This window comes from Citrus sinensis, chromosome 3 (genome assembly GCF_022201045.2).
Source record: "Citrus sinensis cultivar Valencia sweet orange chromosome 3, DVS_A1.0, whole genome shotgun sequence".
Classification (NCBI taxonomy): domain Eukaryota; kingdom Viridiplantae; phylum Streptophyta; class Magnoliopsida; order Sapindales; family Rutaceae; genus Citrus; species Citrus sinensis.
In genome coordinates, this window is record NC_068558.1 from 33,108,587 (window position 1) to 33,121,511 (window position 12,925).

At 32.0% G+C, this 12,925-nt stretch overlaps 2 protein-coding genes across 5 annotated transcripts; both read left to right on the plus strand.

The window, feature by feature from the left end:
• The first annotated feature begins 70 nt into the window (after positions 1-70).
• Positions 71-4,061, plus strand: LOC102615686 (outer envelope pore protein 37, chloroplastic). The gene is made up of 6 exons (XM_006493070.4): positions 71-577; positions 1,174-1,263; positions 1,555-1,725; positions 1,967-2,061; positions 3,311-3,431; positions 3,568-4,061. The coding sequence occupies exons 1-6, from the start codon at positions 170-172 to the stop codon at positions 3,697-3,699; spliced, it is 1,017 nt and encodes a 338-aa protein (XP_006493133.2). The 5' UTR covers positions 71-169; the 3' UTR covers positions 3,700-4,061.
• A 452-nt stretch (positions 4,062-4,513) lies between these two features.
• Positions 4,514-8,261, plus strand: LOC102615986 (probable thiol methyltransferase 2). Of its 4 annotated transcripts, none has more exons than XM_006493071.4 (8): positions 4,514-4,830; positions 5,750-5,880; positions 6,277-6,413; positions 7,188-7,292; positions 7,370-7,469; positions 7,664-7,710; positions 7,856-7,934; positions 8,154-8,261. In XM_006493071.4, the coding sequence occupies exons 1-8, from the start codon at positions 4,605-4,607 to the stop codon at positions 8,205-8,207; spliced, it is 879 nt and encodes a 292-aa protein (XP_006493134.2). In that variant the 5' UTR covers positions 4,514-4,604; the 3' UTR covers positions 8,208-8,261. The 4 variants fall into 4 exon arrangements, with proteins under 4 accessions (XP_006493134.2, XP_006493135.2, XP_006493136.2 ...); XM_006493072.4 differs by having other exon boundaries at positions 6,277-6,387; positions 7,192-7,292; XM_006493073.4 differs by having other exon boundaries at positions 4,519-4,830; positions 6,277-6,363; positions 7,192-7,292.
• Positions 8,262-12,925: the final 4,664 nt, after the last annotated feature.

Here is a 12,925-nt window from a genome sequence, read left to right on the forward strand (position 1 = left end):
ACAATTGAATAACCCTTTTTGCCCCGAAAATAGTCACCATCTCTATACTTTTAAAAAATGAAAAAGAAACAATTAAAATAAAAATAAAAACAGAATCACGCTCTCAATTCAATTTGCACCACCCTCTTTTTCTTCACAAAATTTTCCTTAAAATCTCCACCCATCAGAAATGGTTGAACCATCACCACCCTCTCCTTCACTCCAAATCCCCAACCACATGGTCCCACCGCCGTTAGATCCGCCGCCACAACCTTCACCGTCACCGCCACAACCACAACAACAAAGAACATCCTCACTCTTTTCATTCCCCAGCAGGCCTGCTCTTAGAGTGACTTCAGAGTTCGACAGTGACAGCTCAATTTTCTTGCACAAGATATCATGCAAGTTATTTGACAGTCTAGCAAAGCTCAAAGTCTCCTTTCAGAACGACAACAAAGGCCAAATCTTCGAACCCCAGTTGGCTTTCACTTCCAAGCATCTCTCCCTTCACTATGATCTTGAAGAACAGAATGCTTTTGTTAAGTCCTCTTTCGATGTTGGTCCTAAGTTGCATTTCAGAGCTGCCCACGATGTCAAGGTCTCTCCTTTCTCTTGTTTCTTCATAAATTTGCTTGCTTTTCATTTATATTCAAGTTTTTGAGAAATGAGTTTTTTTTTTTTTAATTGCTATGAATTGGACTATGCTTTCGATGAGCTTCTGCTAGTGTTCGAATTAAGGTAAGTTGTATTGTTTTTTGGGGTCCGTATTGTGTATACTCAAGTTTCAAGATAAGGATTTCGGTTTATTTTCATTTTCTAGTTTTTAGCATTAATTTGTTTGGACTATGGGTTAAAATTTAGATATTTTGGCTGAACTTATTGAATTTTTACATTTCAACCATGCTATTGAGAAAATTATGCATCTTTATATTACTAAGAGATTCCCAGGGGTTAAAAATTGCATGTCCAAATGGCCCTGCTTATGTTGTTAATGTTCAAAATTAAGATCCATTGACATGGTGTGATAATTGGAGTCTTTTCGTTTTCAATTTGCATTATCTTGTAGCCATACAAGTGATATGGTTTTGGGAATGTAAGGTAACTGGAGAATTACGAGTTTTTGAGGGCAATTACTCTCTGTTTAAGCTTTATATGTGCTTTTTCTGTCTCTCTAACATTTCTTTTACCTTTTAGGCACAACAAGGAGAGGTGGGAGTCGTTGCAAACCTTGGCGATCCTGGATATGCTCTGGAATTGTCGTCTCCAGTCCCCTATGTTGGTTATGTAAGTCCTATCTTGGCAAATTACCTTCAGCGTTCAGTTGTCTTTGCATTCAAGAAAAGTTGCTTTTGAAGCCTTGGTCATCTGAATACTCATAGCCCGACATCTTTGTTTTTCTATGTTCATCTTTCCCACCAAAATTTTTCCTACAGTTTCATCATTTCCAACATCATCTCTGATGGTTGTTTCACAATGTTACTGCATTCATTATATGTATTTCTGTTTCAGCATGTATAAGTCAACAAGTTAATTATCCTCTTTTATTGCCTTAGTTATCTTCTTTTGATGTTGCAGCCGAAAGCAACTTTTAAATTCCCCCTTGGCGAAGTTTCATTGGTGGAGAGAGAAGAGGAAGAAGTGAAGAAAACATTGTCTATAAGTGGAATCGCTAAAGGTCAGATTTTGAATGGGATCTGCACAGCTCAATACGAGGAGGAAGATTTGAAACTAAGATACTGCTATAAGGTGCTTTGCTCTTCGCACTGTATTTTTTCCAATTTCTACTACTATTGCGGCTTATGTTGATTGCCAGGCTATCCTCCCTTGGTAATTACTATGTGTGTTGGTGAGAGGGACATTTAACCAGGGCCTCCTTTTCCTGGAATTTTGAAATAAGGGCATGCCAAATGCACAATTATCAATTTTCAGTGCCATTCTTTTTTCTTTTCTCAATCAATGTTGTTAAAAATTTTATTATTAATTGCAGGATGAGGCTTTGTCATTTATTCCAACCATTTCACTTCCTTCAAATGCTCTATCATTTGCATTAAAGCGTCAGTTTAGTCCCTCTGATAAGTTGAGGTTAGAACTCTCTTTATTCCCCTTCTTCCCTCTTCACATCTAATTGGAAATCTTTCTTTTTGCGATTAATGGTTCTTCTGGCTATAGAATGATCAATGCTCATGGAAATGGAAATTGAAAAATATTAGCTCCAATATAGATACTCTGTATTTTATTGATGACTTTTGTTGTTCTGGAGTATGAATTGCTCAATGAGAACCTCAGTAATAATGCACCCTAGAAGAATGCTGATTGTGGGAATTCCTACGTACCTTTCTTTTGTGCTATTTTCATTGGACATGAGATTTTCTCTTGCAATAGAAGAGATCGCTTGAGAAGTGCCAATAGTGTAAGAGCTCTTGTATAACTTAATCTAATCTATACACACTGCAATATGTATTTGTTGCAATATAAAACTTGCTGTTAGAACATCACCATTATGAGAGATATTCATGCTTAGGATGCCAGGGACACCTAAAATATGTAGCTGCCTTGTCAATGCTAGACTGATGCGTTCACTTATCAGTACATGTTGAAACTTGAGATTTGCCCAACCAGATTTTTAGAGTTAAAGTGAAGTAAATTCTGAGGTTTTAATTTATTTTTCCTCAAAACAATTTGGATTATCCTGGAACTTCTAATGATCCGTACTCTTAACAACCCTGCTTTCACCTTTCATATGTTTTCCCCTTTCCATTGTCTTTCTACTAGAAAACAGATGTTCTGTCAGTTCAGTGAATTTAAAAATATATTATAACTATACAAGCATAGTGGAATTGTCGTGTGCAGTCCCTCATAGCCACTTTGAATTTCCAGCTGGGTTTGCTATTTTGAAGATGTATAGCTTTTTCTATTCAGGAAAGACCTTTCTCATGTCTGCTTGAGTAGATATTATTTTAAGAAGTAAGGTGGGGATGAAGAGTGGATGTGAATTCTTAAGTCATCATAAATATGTTCTTAATAGTCATCATAAATATTGTTGTCGATAATATTTTCATGTAAAGCCCTAAAAATTACTTGGAAATGCAAATCTTCTCTTCTATTCTGGAAAGTAGAAATGGTGAAAATATGAACCTTTATTTTTGTTCTGCACTGAAAGTTGATTGCTAGATGGGAAATGAATGAGACTTTCTATGACGGCGTCAAAGATTTCAGATCTTTCTTTGTATATAATTCATTTTCATTTTTTTATTTTTCAAATTAATCATGAATTTCTGGCTTGGTCATATATTGATGGAATTTATTATTTATTGAAATTTTCATAATGCAGCTACTGGTACAATTTTGATTCCAACTACTGGAGTGCAGTGTACAAACACACATATGGCAAAGACTTTAAGTTCAAAGCTGGTTATGATTCAGAGGTGCGACTAGGCTGGGCATCTCTTTGGGTAAGTGCTTTTGAAAAGAGCTCACCGTCATTAGTTTGTCATCATTGTTGTGATTGCTACAGTTCCCTCAACTTCTATGATTACCAAGGACTTTGCATGATTTCTTGATGCATAAATCATGATGTCCAAATTTCAGGTTGGAGATGAAGGCGGAAAGGCAAGGACAGCCCCGATGAAGATGAAAGTCCAATTCATGCTCCAAGTGCCACAAGACGACATCAAATCCTCAGCGTTAATGTTCCGTGTTAAAAAGAGGTGGGATGTATAGGGATCTGTCAGCTTGACAACCTCGTCCACATATGCTCTAAATGTAGGTTTTTATATAGTAGCATAGTTTTGGGACACACCCCCTTGTAATGATGCTTACTGCTACATAATGACATCAACTTGGTATTTTCGTCACAATAATTTTTTACACTAGAAATCAGGTTATTCACACCTGGGGATGTTGGATGAATTAGAAAGCCACGGGGTTGCCATAGGGTGACCGGCTGATGGAAATTCTACTAAAATTTATGCAGCCGGATGTGTAAGGCTGTACTCTGCTGCAGTTGTCATTGTCTGATTGATACTCTAGCCAAATGGTTTCTTTATTGGCAACCTCTAACAAAATGATGCAATTGTTCAACATTTCTTTTTTCTAATTTTTTATCAAGGCCATAGGAATTTCACTCTCAAATTTTCTTATTAATGGGTCTGTTTCTATTTTTACTTTTCAATTTCACCTCAAAGTACAAGTTGGATTAAAACCAGCTGCCTGAGGGCCTATTTGACTATTTGAGATACCTTTAGTGGTATCTCAATTTTTTTTCCCAACATTATTTTGATAAATTATATTTTAAAAAAACACTATTCATTTAAATGAAGGTGGGCCGTGAGTATTAGGTATCTAATTTTGATATTTTATATAATCATATTTTGTTAGTTTTTGTTGATCTTTTAATTATCTGATCGTGTAATATATCTAAGTATAGGCTTTTTTGTTTTTTTAAGTATTATTTTAATAATTTTTATTTCAAGCGAGGTGGAATTTATTTAATGACGTGGAGTCCGGCCTAGTTGATAAATGAAAATTTTAATTTTACGGCTCGTTTCTTAAAAAAGTTCCATTTTAAGGTAGCGACGGTTAAAAAAGAAGACCAAAATCTTAACAGAAATGAAAAGCTGAACGTCATGCGAACTGTGAGTCGTGGCTTGATATCCAACGCTCTCCGCTTCTCATTCTCAATTCCCAATATTCTGCAGTTACCTATCAGCTCTGTTCGTACAAGAAGCTTTGGGATTCGTGCGACCAAACCGAAGATGGGAAAGAACAGAGAAGAAGTAGGGAACGATAATGTCATAAAATCACATCCTCGTGTGAACAAGTTGCAGCAACTCATGCATATCGAATCTTCTGGTAAAAGTTAAAATACCCACTTTCATTTTCCCATAACGTTTCAAAATTTAGTCCTTTTTTTTATGGGGTTATGAATTTGGTATCAGAAGATGGATTGCTATGTGGGTATGAGTGGTTTTTTTTTTTTTAATAAATGGACTCTGTTGGATATTTGACTGAGCAATAGCTGACTACTTACGTGTAAAAAGAATGAGTACATGTTTGTCATTGTTGGGCATTATGCTTAATTTTGTAACCTGGATAGCTTAAAGTGTTTGGTAAATACCCTTATTTTAACTTTTACAGCTAATATTTATGAACTATCTGCCTGCTTATACTTGATGCTTAGTGATTTAATTTTCGAGTAGTTGTGGATTAAAAATTTCTTTCCCTTGATCCCAAATGGTTCGATTAACGCACTAAGCAGGAATTTTCTGAGATATTAGTTGAAAATGAATATGAGCCACTGGCATATAAACCTGATGCTTCTGAGTTCCAGTGCCAATCTATGGAATATGTGTATCTATTTTGGTGTGACAATTTATTTCATGCAGTCCTAGTGTATCTGGAAAAATACCTGGGATTGATAATTTGACATTTTAGTGGAAGGCCATTAAAACCAATTTCATTTTTATCGAACTTCATTTAGCATTTTAAGTTAAACTTGACGAGTTGGGTTCTTTGTGGTTTCATTGGCTAATCCCTGATTGAAATTGAGCTTTATACAAGTAGTCAATGGACTTGCATATGCATTTAGTGGGAATTCTCACATTTATTGTGTGTTTAATTAGGAGTGTGGTGAAACATCTGTTTTGTTGTGTATGAAATCCATAAAGTCCTATTGATGGAATAGTTCTCCAACTTGTGTTGGGGTTTAGGGCTTCTCCGCATGTGTTTTTTTGTTATAGAATGTTGAACCATCATGTCATTAATCTATCAGGAGGATGGGAGAAATGCTGGGAGAAGGGGTTGACCCTGTGGGATATAGGACAACCTACACCTATTATTGTACATTTACATCAATCAGGAGCCCTTCCCAAGGGCAGGGCTTTGGTCCCTGGTTGTGGCACTGTAAGTTGTATGATCCTCTATGCATTTTCACCTTTTTAGAGCTGCTGATTAGTTTTTTAAATCATCCATTTGCACAATAAATAGCTATATGAAAATTCTGTGATTGTTGTATGACATTATCACTAGTTTATGCTTTGTTTTCCTCCCCGCTTCCCTTCTTGCATTCTAATACCTCTTAAAAGGAGCCGAAACACGATAGCTGAACAAATATAATAAGCAGTTAAGAAGGAAGAAAGTTGCATGCCGTTAAATAAGTACTTACAGAGCACCATTATTATCATTTGAAGCAATAGCCTCCTACCTAAGGCTTATTCCTTATTTTTCACATGCTACTATTTTAACTGTTGTCTTGCTACTTGGTGTAGCCTTTGTAACAAGGCTGTTCCTATATGGCAGGGTTATGATGTGGTAGCAATGGCAAGTACTGAACGATATGTTGTGGGATTGGAGATATCGGACATTGCCATCAAGAAGGCAGAAGAGGTGACAACAGTCTGCAAATTTCAAGTTAGCACTTATAGAGATGTTGAGATGTATATTTCACAGTTGTTTTCTCTTCCTTTGAATGCATCGACATTACCATGATAATCAGATGTGATGGTCAGGGTCGCTGTACTACTTTACTGAGTCATTTGAGTTGCTGTTTATATCTAAATTCAGTTTGTATTCTTGCCTGAGTAACTAAATGATTCTGCATTTCCATCTAAATTTTTGGTATTGGAAGCTTTTGCTATTTTAAAGTTCCATTTGGACTGATTCTCCCTCTCATCAATGTCATTGTTGCCATGTTTTGAGGAATCTAAGTCTCGTCGTTGCTCTGTTTTGAAGAATCAAAATCATCTCAGATTTTCTCTAAATTGCTGACATGCATTCAAGCTGTTGGACAAAGTAACAAAAGAAATAGAAAGGTCCTTTTTGAGTGTGATAACCCCACTTTCTTTCATGCACAAAACTACATTCTTTCAGGTAGGCAATGGATTGATAGCTATTATGTTTATAATTGACACAAAATGTGTAACTCACCTTTTTGGTCCAAACCAGTATGTTCACGTTGTAACTCACCGTTTCTGTCCAAACCAGCTTGTTCACATTGTTATTATTAAGAGCACTTGAGTTTCTCAGCTGCAACACATTTTATAAGGACAGTTTGATTATCGTGCTAGTATCTAAATACCTTTGCTACGTGCACTATGAAATCTATGCTGGATTTTTAGTTTTTGTATGATCACCTGAACAACAGTTCATTGTGGTAGTTCTAGTTGGTTCCTGAAAATTTCTTCAGTCTAATCTTCTATCTAAATGTTAAGGCAGCTGTCTTCCTCATTACCAAATGCAAAATTTGTTAGCTTCTTAAAGGCAGACTTCTTCACTTGGTGCCCAACTGAGTTGTTTGATCTCATCTTCGATTATACGTAAGTTGACATTAGATTGTCTTTGTTTCTTACATCAACATCGTGTGTTGATTATCATTTTCTTATTCATGTTGCAGATTCTTTTGTGCCATTGAGCCAGAAATGAGAGCAGCATGGGCACAGAAAATTAAGGATTTTTTAAAACCAGATGGAGAGCTTATAACACTGATGTTTCCAGTAAGATCTTTGTATCTTCATTTCCTTTTCCGTTTCCTTTCCCTGTTTGGAGATTTTCCTTTGCAAGTGAATAATAATACTCTCATGTTGTTTTATTTGTTTATTTTTCTCTTTGTCCATGTGTCTAGTCTAGGATATTTATGTCTGAATTATTTTCCAATGCTGCTACTCAAGCTAAAATTACGTTGTTGCAGATTAGTGATCATGTTGGTGGACCTCCTTATAAAGTATCAGTATCTGAGTAATACTCTACCTTCAGATTTTTTTCCTTGATCTTCTTGGAGTAGCTTTTCACTTTAAATCTTTTACTGCTTTCTAAAATTCTATAAGCTGCGAATATTTCTCTATACTCACAAAAATTATTTTATTTATTCATTATCTTGCAGTTATGAAGAAGTATTACAGCCCATGGGTTTCCAAGCAATATCTATTGTTGACAATAAACTCGCTATTGGTCCACGGAAGGTGTGCGAAAATATTAATTCATTCGTGCATTTTTATAGTCTTTGGTGCTATTGGAGCATTGCTCCTTATCCATTCATTGCTCACCATGTGTATGGAGACAATAACTGATGAACTATTCATTTTATCATAAAAACAGAGAAGAATAGTTAATGGGTTTTATTCTAATGTCATGTGACGATCGAAGATTACTAAAAAAGGATTTTCAATATAATTTTACAGGGAAGAGAAAAGCTTGGAAGGTGGAAAAGATCCGTAAGGCACTCCTTGCTTTAATGATGAATCATGGTCACTTTATTTGAAGGAGATCACTTGAGGAGTCACAACAATGTAATGCTTGACACGTCCTTGTTTAATCCTTATAACTGTGGCATACATATTCTTCATTCTGAAAGAAGTCTTCAAGTGAAGCTCATGCACGATTTTTATTTCTTTTCTAGAGAAAAAGGCTATGCAAATCAGCAATCTGGTCATGCAACAATACCTGGATGATACGTAGTATTATACTTACGTTTCTGTAGTTGTTACAAGTCTCATTTTTTAATATTATAATTTAGTAAAAGTTTTACAATATAGTGTAGAATAAGATCATCTCTTTACTTGAACTCGAGCTTTAAAGAATTATTTGACATGTGTAATATTAATATTCTTCGTATATGGTTAAGATTCATTCTTTTGTTATATTCTACTTATTAAGATCCATTTGCCTGTATGTACTTTAAAGAATCTCACGATGCTATTTTGCAGGTTTTAGAGACATCAGTTGTGATACAGACATAATTGGTGTTTTAACTTCTAAACAGTTTGTCAATGTGTCTCTCTTAATTCTCCTCGATCATTCTCTACATAACATAAAAGTAAAGATTTTTTCCAATCGTTTTTTTTAAATAGTCTTAACGCATAATTGGAGTATGACAAATAACATATACAAAACTGCAGCTTTGGCTATAACGTGTGTGTGTGTGTGTGTATGTGTGTGGTGACAATCAAGCATCAGGTGGAAACTGTTGCTTCAGAGCTGTAAAATTAGCACATTTATGACGAATAACGGAGATGCAAGTTAATAATGGACAATTGATGCGCTCATGCGCAGAAAATCTTCCCCAAAATACAGCATGTATCTATCTATCTATGTATAAATATGTACATATATACACTCTAATTCTCTACATGCATATGGAATAAAATCACAAAATGAACTTGCCTTTTTCAAATTTTCTAAGACGTCAATAGGGATGGTAAAATTATCCGCAAAGCCACAAACTTATAAATCTATCCAAACATACCTGCACAAACTCACTTGTTGCAAGTAATTTTGTGATTTGCTGGTAGGTTTGGTATTTCAAACTTAAACTTGCTAAGAGTTGTGAATGTGTTTGGTATTGAGAAAAAATACGCCGTATACCCACGCGAGTGTCTGTCAACATGCATTCTTTATTTAATTATTTATGTTTTTAATTTTAATCATAAAAATTACATTAAAAAATTTTAGTCATAAATAAATGTAAGTTAAAGTTTCTAATTCTTAAACCTAACCTATCTCACTTACACACACACACACAATAAGCCTTTAATAAGTAGAAATTTTATGATTTTTAAGTTTAATGTTATTGATGTTTCATTTTAAGTTGATTGATTTTGTTTGTTTTGCTTTAATGCCTTGAACCTAATGATTACCAACAAAAGTTGAGTTTTTATCTGTTTAATTTATTGTTAATGGCAGTTGTATAAAATTTACTTGCTAATATTATTGATAATACTTGTATATCAATTAAAAGATGGAGTAAACAATTGATAGTAGTGATGATGATTTGCCTTATATTAGATAAATAAGTTTTGTATATTTGTTTTAATATTGAAATTTTAATTTCTTATTTATATTGATAAAATATAGAATTGAGCATTATATGTTGAATTTTTTAGGCTATTCTTATAAATTTATAGTTTGAATCATATAATTTAAGTTTTATGTACTACTAAAAGTTTTTTTTAATATTTATGATTTTAAATGAGAAAATCAGCAAAAAATCCGCCGAAGATTGCGGGTGAGTTTGGTAACATATATATATATATATATATATATATTCAACTCGCACTTTCAGCCAACATAACATTATTTATTTATTATATAATTGATACGATACCTCTAATATATTCTAAAATTTTTCTCCTATGAGAGGATATCCCGGTCATAACTCTTTAGAGAGCAACACGATCAAAGTCCACATCTTCTTAGGATCCTTTAGGGCACAGTTCTATGGAGGACAAAATCAAATGTCAAAAAGAAAAAAAAAAGATTTTTTAATACTCTAAATTATTAATAAATCCTAATTTATTTTTCTTAAAAGTAAAGTCACAAACCAACCAGAAAAGAGTGATGATATCTCCACCCCACATTTTTTGTGAGTCCCCCACTTTCAAAAAATAATTATAAAAGTTGCACATTATTTTTAAAGTTTTCAAATCAAAAAGAGTTTTGGAGAATTAATTAATTAAATCTATCTTAGTTCACTTTTTTGTGACTTAGATTTTTTTTAGTATATTTGATTACAGGGCAAAGCTTCGGTACCCTGTGACACCGTACCCCTCTTTTGTCTTTTTCTTTATAGAATCCCTTGTATTCTTTCTTATTTACACTTTAGTTATAAATATAACGGTAATTTTTTCCCATTTTTCTTCAACTCTCCTTCATAATCAACCTGATTTTCTCCATTTAACATTACTTTTGGACCGTTAGATATGAAGAAAGAGATTTATTTATAATTAACTAATAAAGCTGTATTTTAAACAGAACTCATCTGATCCAAACAAAATTTGAGAACTTGGTCCCAAAATATATTGTACAACTCTTTTTACTTTCTTTTCTCTTATCAAATTCTTGGATTGCACATGTTTTTTTTTTCATTTTCTTTTCAATTATTAAACTGAACAAAACTAGGTTACCAGTGGGGTAAATAACCCTTTGTTTTGTCTTTTTTACTGTTTAATTGAACTACAATCTATTTTTAAAAAAAATTAAAAAAACTAAATAATATTTCTAAATTTTGACACTCAAGTTCTGTTCATTTTTAATTTTTTATACATATACAATTGAGCTGAGCATTAACTAAACTTTACCCTTACAAAGAATAAATTAAGGGTTGTGGATATTTAAATCTTAAAAATACTCATAGTACCTCATTTTAATTAAGATTAGGCTATTTGATTTCAAAATATTTTTTACACCTATTTTTAATTAAAATTTCTATTACTAAAATACAGATGAAATAATTTACTATTAGGGATAAGATATATACTTCATTAATTATATTTTTCTTTTATTCTTATCCTAATTTAAGTTCAAAATTTCTTTTAAGCTAAACATAATTTCATCGTAAACAAATAATATTCATAAAGCATTTTTTTTGTTCATCTTTATTGTCCACACTTTGTAAGATTATCCAATCCATAAAAGATTAATTTTGATAAAAAAGCAGAAGAAAATAATTTTATTATTCAAAAAATAAATTAAATTGGGGTTATTTTTGGTATTATGGGGTGTATATAGTCAAATTTTAATTTTTAAATTTATGCTATAGGTTTCTTGAGTAATTGGGTGTAGAGAGTAATTTTGTGGGTTCAAATAACCTCATACTATAATTAAATCATTTATATTATAAAAATACCCATTCATTAAATTACTACTAAGAACAAAGGATAAACATCTATAATTTAAAACTATTTATTCTCTACCTTTGTTGTCCTTTATTTAACATAGAAATATATAAATTCGAAGAAAATGTTCCCAAGAAAAGGTTTAGTTTAAGAATTTTAGAGAACACGAATGGTAATTTTATAAATAATAAAATTTTAAAAGCCATGAATCTTTATTCAAGAATTTTAAATCAAACTACTACATAGACCAAAGAATCAATAGCAGGATTATTGTCGATGAAAAAATCTATTTTTAAAATATGATGGTTTTAATTAAAAGTATTTTATTAGGTCAGAGTTTATGAAAACAAGAAAAAAAAAAGAAGATAAAGTTCATGGGTGCTAAACTACTAAATAGGAATAAAGAAAGAATAGAAATAAAATTCGGTTATCGTACGTATGAAGATATTAATATTAAAATAAAAAATAATTAAATATACCTTAGGAATTACGTAACTTGTTCATTGATAATATCATTGAAAACATTTAATTTAGGTATATACATGTTTATTTTGGTCATATATTATTATTATTAACAAATTAATATATTTTTATTATGTATTCTATTTTGATTGATGAATTCAAATAATTTATTGTATATTAGATAGATATTATGTTATAAAAATATTTATTAATACATGTTAATTTTTTCATGTATTTTGAAATTTTTACATGAGAATACATTATTATCGATACATTGATACTCATTCTAACAGTCAAACTAAGTCAATAGATTTAAGTGCTAAAAAAAAATTGAAACAATCCGGATACATATGTCAACATTTAGAAACCTTTTCCTTTTCTTATTTTTCAGTAAATACCAGGGACAACAATGTTAATAACCATCCAAACACATCCGGCCGTTATGCAACTCTTTGGTTAACTTTAATGATTAAATCACTAAATGACAAAATAAGGGTACCAAACACCAGTTGTAAACTAGCAGGACCCTTGATTACAAAGATTGATTTGACATAAGTGTAAATTAACCATTTTACCCTTATAAAATAAAATTATCAAGAATTTACTTTAACTTCAATATTTTACTATTTTGTACAAAAATAATCATTTATAATACTACTTTATTAGTATAATTATTATTTTTTTAATTAAACTAACATAGTGTCTTTATGGCACAATTCTCATGTAAATTATTACGCTGTCAAATTTATGTCATTTACACGTAAGGATAGTGAAATAATAATTAGGTTTCATTAAAAAATATTAGATTATAAGTCAAAAAATTAAGTACCTAAATTATTTGATATAATAACTCATGTTTTATGAGGATAATTTCATCT